The 20,558-nt window shown below is 33.8% G+C and overlaps 1 protein-coding gene across 1 annotated transcript; it reads left to right on the top strand.

The window, feature by feature from the left end:
• The first annotated feature begins 1,182 nt into the window (after positions 1-1,182).
• On the top strand, positions 1,183-19,716 carry Rgs18 (regulator of G protein signaling 18). The gene is made up of 5 exons (XM_051147533.1): positions 1,183-1,492; positions 1,957-2,058; positions 3,053-3,114; positions 17,260-17,426; positions 19,339-19,716. Exons 1-5 carry the CDS (start codon positions 1,374-1,376, stop codon positions 19,594-19,596), a joined length of 708 nt encoding a protein of 235 aa, XP_051003490.1. The 5' UTR covers positions 1,183-1,373; the 3' UTR covers positions 19,597-19,716.
• Positions 19,717-20,558: the final 842 nt, after the last annotated feature.

Genomic DNA, 20,558 nt, shown 5'->3' with positions numbered 1-20,558 from the left:
CCTTTAATTACAGCACTCTGGAAAGCGGAGGCAAGTAAATCTCTGTGCGTTCAAGGCCAGCGTGATCTACAAAGTGAGATCCAGGTCACCCAAGACTACACAGAGAAACCCTATCTCAACAAACCAAGCAACAACAACAACAACGATAACAGCAACAACAAAAGAGTCTTAAGGCTACTTTGAAGAATTTACAAAATGTATTAGAAGTAAAAGTCATAGTTCAGAAGTTTTATTTTAAAACATTCTTTAGTATCAAGTAAAAAGTATTTGAACTCCAAATTAGTACCCCTATTAAGTATTATCTTATTAAATCAAAATTCAGATGAAAATAAGTACATGCTGCTGATCAATCATGGATAATTCCCCATTGTTCACTGACTTCTCTAGAGCTTTAGTCTTGCTTATTTTTCTATAAAATATGAGTCATAGGCTAGATAAATATTTCTCCGACTATTAGATTCATGAAAAGTGAAGTAACAGTTAAACCAATTAGACTTGTCAATTTTTAAATCGTTTATGCTTGTCATTTTCTTTTGTAATAAAGATATTAACTAACCCATCATACAAAAAGTCATTACCAGTTGAAATATTTCATTAAGAAAAATATTTTAATAATAAAAGTCAAGCTGCCAAGTTCCAAGAACATACTTTTTATAGTGCAAAAATAAAGATACAGTGTTAACTTCCATCTTTACGCTTTTCATTTCACATACCTATCCAAGTAATTCCAGTTTGTGCTAGATCATTTTGTGGACTGATGACTTTAAATGTATTCAATTGTGTGAGTTCTATTCTTCCTTTCATTCATTAGTGGTGGCCTATTGCCTTATTGATTCATTGTATTAAGCAAAATGTAATTAATCAACACTACCGTGAATTATGTGAAAAGATGTAATTTAAGTCAAATTACTAAAACTAAGTAAAATTATAGTTTTAAAGAGAGCAAAAATGAGCTGCTAATGTTTGATAATGCCTAGTCATAAAACATTTTAGGTCCTTTGGTAAATGACAGCACCATTCACATTGGCTGAAGCTTCTCTCTCTCTCTCTCCTCTCTCAGCAAGCTTGAAAGGGAAGTTGCACTGTGGTAATAGCATGTTTTATCTCAAAGGCCAAAAGCGGTTTTGAGAATGTGTGGTATCATTTCCTTCAACAGCTCAGTACAGGACCAATCTTAAGTTCCTCATTTCCACATTTGCAAAGGCACAAACACAGCTCTTCGCTCTCTTTCCTGGACCTTTCTCTTTTTGTAAGCCTAGTGGAAAGGCTCAGGACAGTGTTTAACTCACCATGTTTAACTATGAAATAGCACTCATCAGTAGGAGAGAGAAGGACTAAGGAAATCTGACATCTCTTGCTCATTGGGACCGAATATGACAATGTCACTGGTTGTCTTTTCTCAATTAAATATGGGTGACTCAAAAGAGAAAACTTTTTTCAAACTGACACATGGGTCAGGAAAAGAAGAAACAAGCATCGAGGCCAAAACCAGGTAAAATAGAAGATGTTGAAGTCAACCTTGTATTTTAAGAAACCTGACTGATAAATATCTGTTAGTTCTTGTTATTTAAATACTCCATTGAAAATATACTGACTGTATGCTGCAAATGATGGGGGAAGCTTTTTTTTTTTTTTAATTACAGGAAATAAAAAAATGTTTAGTTTAATGTATTTTAATTTTTTAAAAGGTCAGCAATTTTGGCTATATCAAAACACTAAAATAATAGTTAATAAAATAGAGTCTCAAATACTGGTGTGCTGTTGAAGTAAGAAAGAATTGTTATGTGGTACCCTGTTCACTAATTTGTATATTTATTATTTATCTAAAACTGGTAAATAAAGGAAGATGTTTTTCTGAGTGGTGGATGTTTGTTTATCAATTTTCAGTTTATTTATCAGGTTAAATAAGATTTCTGTGACATCAGAATTGTTCTGAGTATATTATTGTTTTTACAGTGCTAAAGAAAAAAGAAATAGGCTAAGCCTTCTTCTGCAGAGGCCTGACTTCCATGGCGAGACTAACACCAGTAGATCTGCCCTCTTGGCGAAAGAAACAAGGTTGGGACTATCAATTCCTTGTGAGGGTAGTTTTCTGATTCTGTAGTTAACAGAGAAGAAAATAAAGAATTGATATTCTATTGGAAATTAAATGGTAATATGAGCATAATTTGACATTTTATATCCCCAAACTGAGTATACTACTAATGCCAACCACATTCATAACTCAAATCAAATAATAACAAAAACTTTTAAAATTGTTCTCTCATTTTGAATGATATATTTTATAGCCCACAAATTGATGAAATACTAGTTTGTATAAATACTATAAATTTGTTATGAGATAGGTTATGAATCTCTTTATTAAGAAGTTTTTTAAGTATCTTATGGATGACATCAAAGAATATACAAATAAAGGAAATTTTGTAATTTGGTTAACATTTCCTTAGCTAAAAAGCTAAAAATGGCTTCATCTATTACCTTACAACTAGTGAAATTTTGATAATTTCTAGTTAAAGATATAAAAATATTTCACTCTGCCTTATCAGCATCTCCAATTTTATCAAAAGTAGTCTTTTCCTTAGCCCACCCTGAAATTTCACCAAACTTTATGCCTAAAAACACAACATTGTGGCTACAGACCCAAAGAAATTGCTTCTTTTTTAAAAGGACTTTGAAAAATGCTGTTCATGCTTTCTGATTTGTTGGTATTTTAAATGTAGTCTGATTTTTACCTCTCTTGCCCTCTCTTTCTCGCCTTCCCTCTCTCAACATTGTTTCTCTTTTTTTTTTTTTTTTTTGTACTTTTAACTTAATACATGATTACATTACTTAAAAAAATTAAAACACTTTGGATAGTTTATTCAGTGGGGAAGACAAAAACAATATACAAACAAGAAAACAGAAACTCAAGTGATGTTGAAGACCCTACTGTCAGTTTGACTTGGACTTATAAACATGTAAGGGAAGAGCTCAGGCTGCTTCGTCTCTGCCTACAGACTCAGAAGCTAGTGGTCTGCTCACTCCATCATCAACATTTTCTTTTTTTGCACAGAGTCCGGCCTGAAGAAGCAGTAAAATGGGCTGAATCCTTTGACAAACTGCTTTCTCATAGAGGTGAGTGGTATTTTCACAAAACCCTCATGCCTTAATGAATTATTAAGCATAAATATCTTCAATAATAAAAGACAAATAATCATCATATTTGTACGTCAGTAATTGGCTGTGATATGATTTTAGTCAACAGGGGCAGCTAAGGAAAAGAAGGGACAGCTAAAGGAAGGAGCTGATTTTAATTTTCTTACTTATTCAGAATCACTTATTATTTGTGCAATCTTATTATTACTTTTTGTTCTAGTTAAACACAACAGTATTTTAATTTAATTTTTTATTTTAAATTCCCTGACATTTTAAAAGAGAATTTGTTTTATTAAAAGTATATTTAATATATTGTCCACATTTTTTTTTAACTAGTAGTGATCAAAACCTTGAAATAGTTTCCTTGGTAGACATTTTGGAAACCCTCATGAAGATAGCTTTGTATGAAAATTTCTGTGATTCCTATAGCTAGTTTTATCATAGATGAATTTTTATAAATATTACTTTGGTTTTTTTGATATCATAATTTTATTACATTATTTTTCTTTCCTTTTTCTTCCCATAAACACTCCCATGTAGCCTTCGTTTCTCTTTTCAATTTTATGCCCTAACTTCTTCAATAATTTTTGTTAAATGCTGACATAAAGCAGAATCTTGTCAAGAAGTTGAGAATGATGAGTGTATTTATGTCTAGCATCCATTGTGTGCTAATCGGGGGATAAAGCCGACTCAGAATGGTCTCGATTCTTCAATAAGTAAGTGTGGGTCACGGGCAAGCAGCCAGGATCTGTGCTTCCTGTGTATTTCAAGGGTCAGGTATTCAAACTTTTTTTTTTCTGAACTCATTTCATCATTTTTCCCATTTCAAAATCAACAATTTCCACTTATTACTTGATAGAAAAGCTTGACTGTTCAGCAGTGGAAGAAAGACTTTATCATGAGCAGATACACAGGCATCCTCAGCGACAACTTTTTCTCCACACATTAATCCTGTGTCTGAGATCACTCTTTGAAACACCGTCTTTTCTATCCTCCTCAGGCCATTTTAAGAACAAGCAAAACAATCACTTTTCAATCTAAGCATGGCAAAACCCAATGGGCTTACTGTCCTGGGCTGGGGGCTGGAAGAACTGTTTCTCATGCCCTGGGGAACTTAGAGCAGAATAGAATACCAGAAATTCTGTATCTTTCACCAGCAGGAAGAAGCAATTTCCCTTCTATTTCCTCATTTTCTGGCATACTCATCATGTCAAACATTTTCACTGTTTATCATAACATTTAAAAATGCTTCCTTCTGTACAGACAGGAGAGGACTGATTTAAGACAAGCACCGTTTACATAGTAGGTTTAAAGTCTGGGCTCCATGATACCTTAGTTCAAACTATTAAAAATATTTTCTTCTAATATTTTTATATATACAATGATTTATTATGAATCACCTCACTATAGATATAGGATATAAAAGTCATTCTCTTCCCACACAACTAAATTTACACTCAACGTATCAATATATTTACACTTCTATGTATGTTCTATTACCTTGTAGCTCTCTTGGTATGTTTGTTCTATATATTCTACTCTCAGTTTTTATTAGTGTGTGGTTGTTACAACTTTCTTTTACTTCTATGAGACAAACCTGTTTATATTCCACGTGAAACCCATGTTTTTATGCCTGAATGATTCCATATGGCATTTTGCCCATATTGCCACAGATTAGAAGACTGCATCCTACTAGTGGGGCTGCCTAATATTCCATTATGAGTGCATATCACATTTTGTTACCCACTAATCTACTAATGGATACCTAAGTTAATTCTATAACTTAAACATTGTGTGTAAGGTCATCTTCAATTTTTACTGCCAATATTTTGCTTCAGGCCATAAAATGCCCTACAGAATTCTAACTTACAAAATGCTTCCTTTTTAGAATTTTCTTTCAGTCAAAATTTTGTACATACTACTCTTGAGGCTAATGAAGATCATTTTAAAGAATTAGATTCTTAAAAATAATTGAATGATGGTTTGCTAGAAGTAGCCAAATATGGTGGAGCCTCACAGGAACATGCACTAAAAATATTAAGTCCTTTCATCCTAAAACTAAATTTGTTTCTAGAAAAGCTACGTAGGGCCTCCTGCGAGATGCAAGGTGTTTCTGTAACATAAATGTCTGTAAAGTCTTAGTTACGCTCCATAGTCACATTGGCATTCAGTTCCCACAACTAAAACCTTAATTTTCTTATTTACCAAAACACAGATTCATAAAGTATTAAATGGAATGATGAAAAGAAGCCAATAAATAGTGCCAAGTGTGCAAATAAAGTGACTGCTTCTATAATGAATTATAATTATCCCATTAAAACAATCTTTTTCTGTTTCTAGTAGGTTATAAACTAGACAACAAAAAGGGTTGGAATTTAAATTGGAGGTGGGGCTTAAACTTAACTGGATTTGTTACTCCAGCTAACAATTGCTCTACAACAGTGCCGTCATACTCTCATCATCCAAACTAAAGAAATGCTTAGGACATGGATTACTCCCCATGTCACATTTTGTAAATCCCTATCACAGGTACAGAAAACCAAGTAGGTTAAGTTGAATCTGACACCCCTTTTGCTTTAGCAGTGGAAACATTATCAAGCTGAAAACCACAAAAAGTTAAATTAGAAGGAAGTAATGGAAAACTTTAAAAGTCACCACTCACCTAACTAAATATCAAAAATCTCCTCCTACAGCCCAAAATACTGAGTAGTTATAATAAATCCACAAATGATGTTACTAGTATTACTATGCTGCTTCAGTTATTTTTCATTGCAATGAGTATTGTAACACTAAATTATGAAATTTCAAATAATTTCCTAAAATGCTTTCAGCTACAATATTAAACTTAGGCCATTTCTAGTAATTTGGCCCTTTGAATGGGGAAAGAATTTATATGCAAAGCTAAAACGTAAAAATACATGTACACATACTCAACACATTTCAAGAAAGACCCTGATCCTTCAAATTTTATGTAATTTCCCCTGGATTAAATGTGTTGATTACTCAAGGTAGGTCAGTATACTATATCTGTATAAAGGTAATGAAACATCATATTTAGTGAAACAGGAAGTTAAGCTATATATCAAGGAAGGTGTGGTGGTAACATGAACGCATCACTTCATAAAATGGGCTGCTGTGAAAACCAGCGCAGGCTGGAAGCAGCAGCTTTATCAACAGAAAGTCAACATGAAGATCCAAACAGGCAGGCCATCTAGGCTTAAGACTTAACATTGTCTGACTGATTTGGAAAATTAAAAACAAAGTGTTTCCTTATTGTGTCATGTAACTTAAAATTGGGAGAGTGAAAAAAAGACAGATAAGTACTCCAGCAAAAGAGAAAAGACCCTGGATTTCCCTGTATCCCAACAAAAACAGTATCTGAAAGGTGTTTGAATTGCCATCATTTTAAATTTGTTTACACTGTTTTATTATTTATGCCCATGAGTGTTTTACCAAGTTGCAACTATGTACACCACATGTGTAAGAACAAGGCTTCCTACTCTCAGGGACTGGAGCTAAAGATGATTGTGAGCATCCATGTAGGTGCTAGGAACGGAACCTGTGTCCTCTGCTAGAGCGACCTCTTTCATGAACATGAGCCAACTCTACAGCCCTGCTTTGATGATTTTCTTATTAATAGTTTAATTTTAAAAATATAAACACATATGGTACAGATTTTAGTTAATCTAGCAAAATGTTTTTCTTAATTTTATTATCCATCATGTTAATATAAGGTATTATTGGTAGGAAAAATTAAATGTAAAAAACATGGACACAATGTGTGAGCATCAAAACCTTCCATAAACACAAATATGTCAAAAAATAAATATTTATTCAAATGTTACATTCTAAATTTTATCATAATACAATTCAACAATTGCGTTTCTTCTTTATCTGTTCCTATGACAATGTTCATATATATTAATTCTAAATCTTTGCTTATTGGAAATTTATTTGAAATTGGAAAATGAATCCTAGAAGACTATAATTTAAACATGTATTTAGTAATTCACAAATGTTGTTTAGGAAATGAAAATGTATGCATGTACCAAAAATAATTTAAAAGTGTAGCCTTTAATTTAATAGTTATTAATTTCAAATTACATTGACCATCTTTATAGAAGTGAATCTTATTATGAGCATGAATAATGTATATGAAGTAATTAAAGTGAAATATGTGTATGTATATTTACAAACATATGTTTAGGGAAAGCTAATACTTTTACATAATAAAAATGAAAATAATTCAGATAACAATGAACACAACACTGAAAAATCACTTTAAGGACAAACTTTGGAAGACTTTTGTATTGGAAAGCTACCTCTGATGAACAGTAAGGCAGAAACTCTCAATGTGACACCTAAAAGCTTCTTTCAAATAAACATTTTGTCCTGAGTATAGGACTGTGGTGTAAAGAAATTTGATGAACATGCTGAGATACTGATAGTGTTCGTGTGCTGAAAAGGTGAAAAAGAAAAGGATGGACCAAAAATATCTAGATTTTCTCTCCATTATATGGAAGATAATGTTCCTGATTTAGATGAGATGTGGAAGACAAGGCATGTAGAGGGTAACATGTTACAGTTAGAGACAGTTTAGTGGACATAAAGCCCTAGCAAACGTTTTTCAGAGTTTTCTAGGCCATACCTATAATGTTTAAGTGACTCTGGCATATAGACATGTTGCAAATGCTCACAGAGGGATTTGAAAGAGAATGGTACCTTCTGCAATCAGAATTTCTATCAATTAGAAAACACTTCGTTGCTCTTTTTAATGTGCAGCCTTCTCCTAGTTACTACAAACACTCCAGACTTTCATACCTTCTGTTTTGGCTTTAATGAGTATTTTGCTGCAGACCGCTTAAATATGTAAGGATAAGAACAGAGTTACTAGCCAATGGTCAGAATATTCTCCACAGTTGAGTGGAGAGTGTGATATGACTTTCTCACATACTCTGGTGCCTCACATTTGACCATGTCCCCTGGAGGGGGAGACCTGGTGGCACTCAGAGGAAGGACAGCTGCTGGCCAAGAAGAGACTTGATACCCTATGAGAATATACAGGGGGAGGTAATCCCCCTCAGGAACAGTCATAGGGGAGGGGAATAATGGGAAAATGGGGGGGGGAGGAATGGGAGGATACAAGGGATGGGATAAACATTGAGATGTAACAAGAATAAATTAATAAAAATGCAAAAAAAAAAAAAAGAACAAAAATACTCAATAAAATACTCACAAATCAAAAAAAAAAAAAAAAAAAAAAAAAAAAAAAAAAAAAGAACAGAGTTAGTCATTACCCCTTGGATTTAAATATGTGAACTGATGTAACTGTGCAAACGATTAGTTTCAAACTTTGATTAGGTTCAGCAAGAAAACACATGCTTCACTTACAATTTTCATCCTGTGCTTTTTCAGATTATCTTTAAATTTAGGTTTCTATGAGTTTTATGTATAATAAGGGACTCTAGTGTCCCACAGTTTAAATTTCTGACTCAAGATGACCAAGATTTTTTAAATTTGTCTTTAATTATAAATGGATCATATGCTTAAATCATTGCAAAGGAAATTATACATTCTATCGCAACTCAATACCTATGAGCTCAAATGTTAAAGAAACTATTCAATTCAATATTCAGAATTTCATACTATACCTAGGCTTTGCGTTTCAGAGTTTCCTGATTTGTTGTTTCATTTGGTTTCTTGGCATCAGGGAAATGAAACAGATGCAAGAAGTTCAATTTAGAAACATAGACTTATAAGTATTTCATGCTTTTATGACAAATGGAGCCTGCTTCTTCCAGTGTGAATTGTGGTCTCAGGTCCCATCAAGCACTTCTGGCAGCTGTACTCACCACTTCTGCTTGCTGAGGGGTGCCTGAGACACTGCTGCCTCCGAGGGAGAAGTGGTCCCATTGTGGTCCAACCTGACAAACGCCCAGAGTCAGAGGAACAAGATATTCAAAGCTACCAAATTTGCTTGCATATAATTTTTAAACAAAATTTAGTTAGATTTAAAACAAATGGATGTTTCTCTTGCTTTATTCATTCCTACTCCTGAGTTGATATTTTTTTGTCACTCTTACATTATTATGTCACCAAAAGCCATTCACTTGAGTGAGCATATCATGAGCTTTTGCAGCATACCCACCCAGAACCTTCTTTGATATTATTCTCACTTAATTTGAGCATTTATACAAACTCAAGACTAATCATTGGGACAAAGAGCTTTTGTGTATGTAAGAGGGAACAACAGCAAACAGAGTGAAACTTCCCTTTTTGCTCTACTGAAGGACTATATGTGAAATAATGCTTACACTTTTTTTCTATACAACTTCTGCTTAAAGGTAATGCATGCTGTCCCTTGCTATTAAAAACAGAACAAAATAACTCAAATTATCCTTTATTTATCATTGGTAGACATATGTCTGCTCTGTCTGCTAATTTCTATATTGGCAAACTGTTAATCTTTCATTGTCACCATGGCCACTTACTGGCTAAAGTCATTTAATATTACATAAAATAAGCCTGAGTTCAACCTACCATGTTCTCTTATGTTTTTAGAGCAAATTACGTATCTGAAATCCACCTCATCTTTAAATACATAGGGTTTAATGATGTATTACTTTTACGGAAGTGAATAAAACCATAACACAAGGAACAACAGTGCCTCAAATCCTTAGCAATCCTTTGCAATCAAATACTTAGAAGTCCTCAGAACTTTTGTTTTAATTAATATTACTGCATTTGAGTGCCTAATACAGACTTCAAATTCATACTAGGTGATCCTCAATTAAGATGGATCAAAGATTATTTTCCATTGAGTAACAATTTTGGATATGTGATTCATGGACACTTCTTTTTAGGTATCATTACAAATATGTTGTAACTGAAAACTATAATATGAAAAGGAATAAAAATTCTAGTGTCCTGAAATGAAGACAAATACTGTTTAACTGGTGTCATTAGTGCTTTCAGTATTCAGTATGTGTTTCTACATGCCAACAAACACAAAAATATTACCCATTTACTGATGTCAGAGTAACCGTGCAAAAACAAAATCAGCAAACATTTGGTTTCTTATTTCCAAATTACACATGACTAGAATAGAAAGTTTTATTTCTGTAAAATTACAGGTACTTATTTTTAGCAACTTTCCGTTCATTTGTAATTAAATTGTAAGAAAAGAATGAGTGAGAAGAAGAGAAGAAAAATCTTTTCTATATATAAGAGAACAGATAGGAAATGTGACATGAACAGAATAATCCCATTTTTTAATAACTGCAGATAGAACATTTCCATATGAATATTCTGTAGTTTTTATAATTAAAATTATCTGGAAGTGTTCTCAAAATCTTTTTGGTCTTGAATCCAATTATTTTTTAATACATATTCAAAAAGTTTCTATAGAAATTGAGGTTATCAAAACTATTCATTTACGTATACCACCAACTGAGTTTCAATATGAAATAAGAATTTTGTTAGAAAATACAAAGACTCTGTATGTTCTGACAATACTCATTAGAGACAAATGAATATTACATAGTATTTTAACCAACAAGCCTAAGGAAAAATGGAGATTGATTTGGAAGAAAAGTCCAAACATTTTAAAAATTTAAAAAACTAAGGCAATATGGGGTAAAAGCAGCCACTTTCATTTGTACCAAATATTATTTACTATGTCCTAAAGATGTTTGTTCACTCATTTGTTGGTTGGTTGGTTCTAACTCTGATCAAAGGCTTACAGCTCCATTCTAGCCATGTCATTCTCAGGCTGTAGTTCAGCAGTGATTTTTTTTTTTTTTTTTTTTTTTTAGGCAGAAACATGCCCACATTTCAAAGGCAGCTTTAACCTAAAAGTTATAAGGCAAGTTTTACCTTTTGCTTTCAATTTTCTTCCAAGTTCATAATAGCAGATAATGGAGACCAAGCAAAGGCAAGCAGGTGCAGTCAGAGATTAGGCCATAAAGGAGCAGTTTGGGTCACACAAATACAAAAGGAAAAAGTTTCTCTCAGTAATCAGTACCTGAACAAGGTTTATTTCACTAATTTTTAAAATATCTTTTTGCTTTTCTCTGTCATCTAAAGTACTGGGAATATGTTGTGGTTTGGTTTCTATGAACTAAAGGAAGAAATCTTCACACAACAGTAGTATACAAACCCTAAGATTCAGGTAGGGGAAAGAATTCACATAAGACCACAATGAAGGATAGTTGCGGGTTAGATCCAACATACTAGTTATCTGCGGTAAAAGCAGGACCTGCAAATGCAGACTGTGTTAGTTCATTTGACAAAGTTTAATCTATTTTGCTATGAAAACTTGCACATTTCCCCTTACTTGGACATCATGTACAGTTCATAAAAATTCATCCAAGTACCTTGCACATTTATTTTTCTCTTCTACTTTTCAAGAAAAACACATTGTGTGGGTAATAAACCTATAAAATAATACACTCACTGTGCTATCAAAGTAAAGGGAGCAACTAAATATCACTCATTTGACCCCATTGGCTGCTTCTCTGTGGTCAGTCTGCTGACCCATTCCGAAAACACAGAGCAGTCAGCCTGCAAATCGAAGTTGTGACTGAGCTGAAAAGCCTCACAACATCTGAGAACCCCATGAACATTCTACAAGCTGCTTAGGTAGTTTAGCCTAGACTTTCATTTTATCTATATTTTCTTCATTAACATGTAATTACCAACATGTGGTGGCCAGAATCTTTTAGCTACAGAAAAATCAGAACTTTCTTGCCCAATAAAATCCCAATGGAAGAAGTACAGTGAAAGAAATCAAGACCACATCTTTGTCGTGAGTGTGGGTAACTTTCCATGGCTTTAATGTTTAGTAATATTGAAGTTTTCAGGTCTTTTTCTGACTACTGACTCCTTATAATTTCAATATACTAGAAAGATTGATTACAGCAAAATCTATTGTCATAATGTGCCATGACAAATCAGATGTATTCTGTGTGTTGGAGAGATAAATGAAAATTCGTAAAGCATAATTTGCAGGGGCAGCTGTTTCCTATTGTCGTTGTACCAACTTTTCAAACTAGTGGTAACTTAAGCTCCAATGCATTCTGACAGTTCTGTATTTGAGAAACCTACTCTAGGTGCCATGGCAATAAAATCAAAGTGTCAATAGGCAATCATCCTCCCCCAACCCCAGAGAAAATCTCTTTATCACTCATTTGGGTCATTAACAAATTCTTCATAGTTTCACATTAAGGTCTTTGTTCTTATCCTAACAACAGAGGAAAATCTCACCTTTGAGAATCCTAAACATTCCTTGGTTCTTGTCTGCCATCCTCCAGTTTTAAAGAGAAAAGCAGAGTTATGAATCTGTTTTTTTCCTCTCTCCCTCCCTCTCTCTCTCTCCTTCCCTTCCCCTTTCTCTCTGTCTCTCCTTCCTTCCTTCCCTCCCACTCTCCCTCCCTCCCTCTCTCCTTACCTCCCACTTTAAAGACAGTTATCAGCTTGGATCTACCTGGCTAATTTTCCCATGTCACGTCCTTAAGAAAGTCATGTCTTCTGAATTCCTTTATCTATATCAGGTAGCTTATGTCCACCTTTTTACATACCCCCAAAAGATGTCATGATAAAATAAAACTTTAACTCTAAAATATAAATTTGGAATACACAATACATACTTAGTAACATCAGATTATGGTAAAGGTTAATTTCTCAAATAGACTAGCATATTTGACTAATATATTCATCAGTAATTACAAAAATTTAACTATTATGTTTTACATTTTATACACTATGTAGCTTTGGTTTATCAAGTTTTAAAGAAACTGTCCCTTAAAGTCATGTTTGAACATGGGCACCCATAGAGATGCTGACATTAAAGTAGGATATCTCATAGGGCCCTAACCTTAAAGAACTACAGACAACCAAGAAATGTTGAGAGCAAGAGAATAGTCTGTCCCTAGGAAGATCTTCCTTCATTGGTTATCAAATACCAAGTGTTCAGGGATGAAATCATGTGTATATAAGTAATATCATAAAGATTGAGCAAGTATGGTTGTATTTATATATTTAGGCATATATGTCAACAACTAAAGTAAAAGAGACTAGGGCATCTAGGGGTATGTGTGTATATATATATATGTATATATATATATATATATATATATATATATACATATATATATATACATACATATATATACATACATATATATATATATACACACAGACACACACACACACACACACATACACATACATACATACATAAATACATAAGGTTAAAAGTCATAAAAACAGGAATGGGAAATATGTAATTATATTTTAATTTCAAACAATAAAAAATTTCATTTAAAAAGCCTCTCTCATTCTCCTCCCACCACCCCTGTACATGTGAATTTTGCTGTCTGAGGAAGCCAGAGGCACCAGATCCCTAGTTGTGATTTGTTGTAAGCCATGTAACGTGGGTACTAGATATAAAACACAGGTACTTTTCAAGAACAGTACAATTCTTAACTTCTAAGCCATCTCCCCTGCATTTTAAACTTCTTATAAAAAGTAATAGGTAGAATATTTCATTAAAATATAAAATAGTATGTGAAACTAGATTTTGATTTTTACATATTTGTCACCTGAGTTTAAGACAATACCTGTTTTAATGTTGGAAGAGCTTCGTACATGAATATAGAGTAATTTGATTTGAGTGTTACAGATAGGCTCATTGTGGCTGAAAGCAACCCAGAATATATATTCTCCTGGTTTTGACCAGTTGTTGAGTTTCTACATTAACTGACATCCATTACAAAGAGAAACTTCTTTGCTGAGGCCTGATGGTTGTGCTAAACTGTGACCATAGAGATAAGAACAGATAGAACACATTGATATTATGTCCTTCCAGCAAAATAATAAAATCATGTTAATCCCTGTGGACTGTGAGCTCTGAAACCATCCAATCTTGTAAAATTTATAACAGTAGGCATTTTTTCCAGTGATATAGGCCTTAGCATCAATGCCACTATTGCACTCATTTGATATTTTGCTGTGTCATCCATTGCTCCAGTGCACAATGTTCTCAGTTAGGTAATGCTGTTTATAACTTTCTTTTTTAAGCTGCTGCATAGTACCTTCTGGTACAAAAAAAAAAAAGATATCTACAAAGTAGGAAGCTTCCTGGGCAGAATCAATTTGATTTTCACACACACACACACATACACACACACACACACACACACACCACACATATACACATACAAGCACATGCACACACACACACACACACACACATACACACACACACATACACACACACACACACACATACACACACACACACATACACACACACACACACATACACACACACACACATACACACACACACACACACACACACACACCACATATACACACACCACACACACACACACCACACATATACACACACACACATACACACACACACACATACACACACACACATACACACACACATACACACACACACATACACACACACACACATACACACACACACACACACACACACACACCACATATACACATACAAGCACATGCACACATAGACTCCTACTCTCACATCCCTCTCCCCACATAAACCTACAAAATTTTTATCAGCTGCCTTATTGGATGAGGACAACTTGATTATGGCACGTGATTGCTTGGAAGAATTCTTGTGCAATATTTACATCGATTTTTATCAAGGAGATTATTCTATAAAGCTTTGTGTTTTGATGATTTTCATATGGTTCTGTTTTATCTGGTTTCCCATGTTTCTGCCTTTATTTGGTTTCTTCACATCCAGGTAATATATGGCTCATAGAAAAAAATTGGAAGTGCTTTTCCCTTCTCTATTTTCTGGAATAATGTGAGTGATAGTGGTGGTGTTCATTATTTGTAGAATTTTCAGCTGAATCAATATGTTCCCAGCCTTTCTTTATTTAGAACATATTTAATCACTGCTTATGCCTTATTGATGTTCATTGGTGTGTTTAAATAATTTACTTTATCTGTTCAATTTTGGTAGGTTACATGCTTCTAGAAATTCATCCATTTCTTTTAGATTTAACAGTTTAATTCATTAAAAATTTTAAATATGTTTCTATGACACACCAGATTTTCTTAGTGTATGTCGAAATGTTTCCCAATTGATCTCTAATTAATTTGGAGCATTATTGATTGTTCTTTTTGCTGGTTTTGTTAGTTTTTGCTTTGATTCCTCAAAGTTTACCACCTGGTTGTTTATTTAATCTCTCTGATTTTTCTTTTTAATGTAGACACTTAGAGCTATAAACTTCTCTATTGAACTTTTTTCATTGTATTATGAGACAAGAGTGCACATAAAAGTTGGGAAATGACAGTGTCATCAGAGTGTGTCTATAGTTGACGCCTGTCCAAGTCTGCACTGTGCCAGTGGCCACGCACTACAACGGAGCCCACAACTACCTTTCAAGGAGTTTAATGTTCATAGTGAATAGAACTTTGATTGAAAGTCGGTGTTTATATTACTGTCACCATAATCATAAGAGGTAGTACTCTGGTAAATATCGAAGAGACTAACCTGCTAACTGCTTAAATTATACATAGCAACAATTGAGATGTAATATGAATAAATTAATAAAATATTTTTTAAAAATTATACATAGCATGGCTATGTTGTTCACTAGTTGGAGTCTCACGATAGATATCTGTCACATGACTGTTGCTCAGTGAACATTGCAGGTAATTATTGGGGTTGCAGATCTAACTGAGTAATTAGAACACTTGGTTAACATATGGCTTAGTGTTACAGGAAAATAAATTATGGTTTTCCTTTTCTTAAAAAAAAAGTGTTAAGTAATTTTTTATTTATTAAAGTATATTTTATTCATAAGTAATATAACCTGATTGTGATTTATCCTCTTTCTACGACTCCCAGCCATACCCTATGCACGGCCTCTCTGTCTTTCAGTATAAACCAACAGTATTCTAAGGGATAATAGACTAAACTAATACACACACATAGAACTTGCATAAAAACAAACAAATAGAAGGATATAAGCCAAGAAAAAGCATAAGAAACAGATATAGACACAGAGACCTAGTCATTTTCACAGTCAGAAAAGCCATAGGAAAGAGAAAGCCATACTAAATACACAAAGTACCAAAAAGGTTAAAAAAAAATAAATAAATAAAATTAAAAAAAGAAAGACAATGACACATTATAAAACATGGAACTTCCAAGCATGCCAATGAGTTTGTTTCCTGTGTTCTGCCTTCTGCTGGGCCTGCAGCCAACCATTGAGACTGTCTTTTTTCCCCAGAAAGAATCCTTTAGAGAAATTAAATATTCATTTACAAGTTGTTATTAATTGGAGATAGCTTCTGAGTTAGAGACAGGGATTTGTGTCTACTTGTCCATTCAGGTCTGGACCCCGTCTACTGAGGACCAATAGAGGCCGTTTGCATGCGGACTTGGTCTCTGTGAATTCCTAAGTGCATTGTTCCTGTTGAGTTAGTGCTCCACGTTTCCTTAGATGTCTCCATCTCCTCTGTTTTGAACTTTTAAACCTTCTCTTCCACTAGGCTCCCTTATCCCTGAGAGGAGAGATTTGATGGAGCTATCCCATTTTGAGCGTCCCTGCCATCAGGGCTATCCATAGTCAGAACTGGTAGTGTTCCTTTAGTAGACAGACAGGGGAAAAAAAAAAGGCCATGTGAAACTTGGAAATGTTGAGACAATAAAAAGAGAATTTGAGGATCCTAGGTACAAGAAACATAATCTGATGGTGAGCAGAATGGAATCCAAGAGAAAGGCTTCACAAGTCTAAAATACAATCCCTCGTGCTCTGAGAAAGACCTAAATAGAAGAGATGTGAAATGAGGTGTTTGCTATGATCCTTTTTAGTCATAGTTTTAAAGATTTAGGGCTAAGTGTGATTTAGCCTTGTTTCCTAGAAATGATGTCCTCCTTTTATCTGCTCAAAAAGTTAAGCTATATGCAGTCCTGCACATATTCTGTATAAATATGTAGGGCGATGCTGAATTTGAAGGAGAATTTTGCTTTGCTGTCAGTACTTGTATATGTTTTAATATCAGGTAAGACATCTTCACCGCATGACTGTCTCATAGTAACAAAATATCCTTTATTTTTGATAGATGGACTGGATACTTTTACCAGATTTCTTAAAACTGAATTCAGTGAAGAAAACATTGAATTTTGGGTAGCCTGTGAAGATTTCAAGAAATGCAAGGAACCACAACAAATTGTCCTAAAAGCAAAAGCAATATATGAGAAATTCATTCAGAATGATGCTCCAAAAGAGGTACAGTGAGGATTGGAAACACATGGAATTTCTTGATATCTTTTTATAGGGTCTATTTTTGCCAAATTGGTCACCTCATTTATTCTAACAAAAAGGTCAATTTTGTTAAAGCAAAATGGGTTAACTGCCTATTTCTACATCTTGACAGAATATAGCCTAATATTAATATGTCTTAAAAGTGTAAATGTTTCTTCAGAGTTATACAAAAAGTGATTAAAGTTGCAACATTTTCATTCGTTCTCTATTCTGTACAATCTTAGCAGAAACAACTACTTATTAGAAACTAAAGATCCCTGAAAATGATAAATACAAGACAAACATAAAAATGTTAAACATGTGTAATGTTGTATAAGGTTATACTGAGACAGGAACATGATTCAGTAGGTTAAAGGTGCTTATCTCCAAGTCTGAAGACCTATGTTCAATGCTCTGTCCCCACATGGCAGAAAAAGGGAACCAATTTCCCAAAACTGTCCTCCGATTTTTACGTTATGCCATGGAATATGTGTTCCAGAAAGTAACAAATTCAGTTAACATATATAGTTACCAAATATAGCTAACACCTTATATATCTATGTAAGGCTTTGTTTTTCCTCAAAATTATTTTATCAGTTTAGGATGGAATAAGAGAAAAAATAACAGACATATGATGTAACTCTACTTTGACAGTGCTTCAAGTAAAAAAAAAAAAAAAAAAAAAAAAGGCCCACAAATTTGTTCTTTCCTTTGTCTAGAAACTAAATGAGTTGATCCTATGGTGTAGTTGATAAATTGACTATGAATTTAGCAGATACTACTTTACTGTCATAAGATATTAAATGATTTGTTTCTATTGTGTACTCAATAAATCATATTTCACTTCCAAAGTAGAATAGATGATCTCACACGTCAACTACAAATTAACTCTATTTTACTGGGGGTTTGCTTCTGTAAAAAATACCCAAGATCACACACATTAAAGAAAAAAAATTTCCTCACATATCAGAGGATATTTGGTCCTGTTGCTTTGGCTATTGCAGCAGGTCTATATATAAAGGAAAATATGCATGGCAGAAGAACTTGCTCATTATGGTAGCTCGAAGGAGAAAAGGGAGGCAGGGAAAGGGAAGAGTTAGAAAGGCAGAAATGGGGAAGACCGAATCCCAGTATCCCCCAATGCAGGACTTCAACTACCTAACTTCTCTGCATTGTTGTCTATCTCCCAGGAATTTCACCACAATCCAATAGTGCTACAGTGTGTCAACCAAGCATTGATTATATGACTTTCTGGAAAATCTTTAAGACTGAAACTACTACATAGTGTATAATGCAATGTTCTCAACGTGTATATGGTGCTTTAAGAAACAATAGCTGTTTAGCTATGTAAAATGTAACATTATATGGTTACTCAGAAGTGGAAAATATGATAGCTACTTGAAATGATAATATTAGTACCAGTTATATGTATATTGGAACAAAATAAAAAGTTAAAGGCTGTTGTATCTTTAAGATACATTTGTATATTTGCACATTCTTCCTTTATAGGAAAAGTGACATGATGAAGAAAGCAGCAGGCTGAAGAGAAGGGTTTTATTTATATCAACAACTATGCCCCAGGCTTATCATTCTCTATAACTCAAACAATGACTCTTAAGATGGTTAGTTCCCCACTGTAAAATAATGAATGCATTATTGTAATAATTGTACAATAGCTGCCACTGTATTATTCAATTTTGCAGTTAGAATAAGCATAATTATTAACAAAGAGAAAGAAAAGCCAATGAGATACCAGCCTTGAATACAATACTGGATCCCTAGACTCTAGGAAGAAATACACCGGGACCCACTATGTTTCTTCCAACATTGTAATGAGATAGTCTCAAAGATGTGTTATAAGATATCCTTTAATTATCCCCGCTTTCTGTTTACACAGGTTAACCTGGATTTTCATACAAAAGAAGTCATTACTAAGAGTGTCACACAGCCCACCCTCCACAGTTTTGATGCAGCACAAAGCAGAGTGTATCAGCTCATGGAACAAGACAGTTACACACGGTTTCTGAAATCTGAGATCTACTTACATTTGGTAGAAGGACGACCTCAGAGACCAACAAATCTTAGGAGACGATCACGATCATTTACCTACAATGAGTTCCAAGATGTAAAGTCAGATGTTGCCATTTGGCTATGAGAAGGAGTAATTTTTCTTGTTTTGATGGTAAATGTGTACATCTGCTTCTAAAATACAGTTTGTGTATAGTAAGAAATGATTATACTTTTTAGAACACACCACGAGAAAATATTTTTAAAATATAGGAACTTTCATACTAAAATAATCCAGCATCATTTTCCAACAGATTATATGAAAGTCTATTTGTTATTCTGTTCATAATAAAACTCTCTCTTTCCTCAATAACAGTGAGTAAAAAATATTTAGCAATGTCTTGTAAATTGTTAAATTAAAATGTAAACTTTTCGGTAATGTCACATTCAATTTGCACTGCCTTTCTAAGTATAAACAATGTACTTAGAGAACTGTATATACAGACGACATCTTGCATACTGATGAGTTGGAGCATATAGAAGTTTGTGCTCTTTAATCACTTCCTCTTTTAGGCCTGCAACAAAAAAATATTATAAAGAAGCATCTTTTCCTACAGATTGAACGGGTTAATCATGACCTAGGGAGATATGTGAGACTGCACTCTGCGGTCACACTCACTCTAACTGACGAACATTCCTCATTGATAGTAGCTCCTGGTCACAGGAGCATGCTTATATTGAGACATGCCCACATGTCCACTGAGGAGACCACACATTCTCTTCCAGAGATGAATGCACCACTGAAATAACACCAACTGGTGCTTGAGTGATTAAAACAACATGCTTCCACACAAGTATTTATGCCTCAAAATTAGAGCTTTAAGGTTGAAGTAGAAATTTAAACTGAGGTGGTGAAAAACTGAATGTACAAACTTGACAACTTTGACATCAGCCAAATACTTATCATTATGTTCTTATAATTTTTGCCTAATACTATATTATGCAATAAGATTATCCTATTAAACATGTCTCTATATTACAAAAATTTTTCATTGCAATGTGCTACATGGTCTATAAAAGTCTGTATTAAAGATGACATGCGTTAAGATA

This window comes from Acomys russatus, chromosome 6 (genome assembly GCF_903995435.1).
Source record: "Acomys russatus chromosome 6, mAcoRus1.1, whole genome shotgun sequence".
NCBI classification, from domain to species: Eukaryota; Metazoa; Chordata; class Mammalia; order Rodentia; family Muridae; genus Acomys; species Acomys russatus.
The sequence above is the reverse complement of the archived record's forward strand: the minus strand, read 5'-3'. Positions and strand labels throughout refer to the sequence as shown.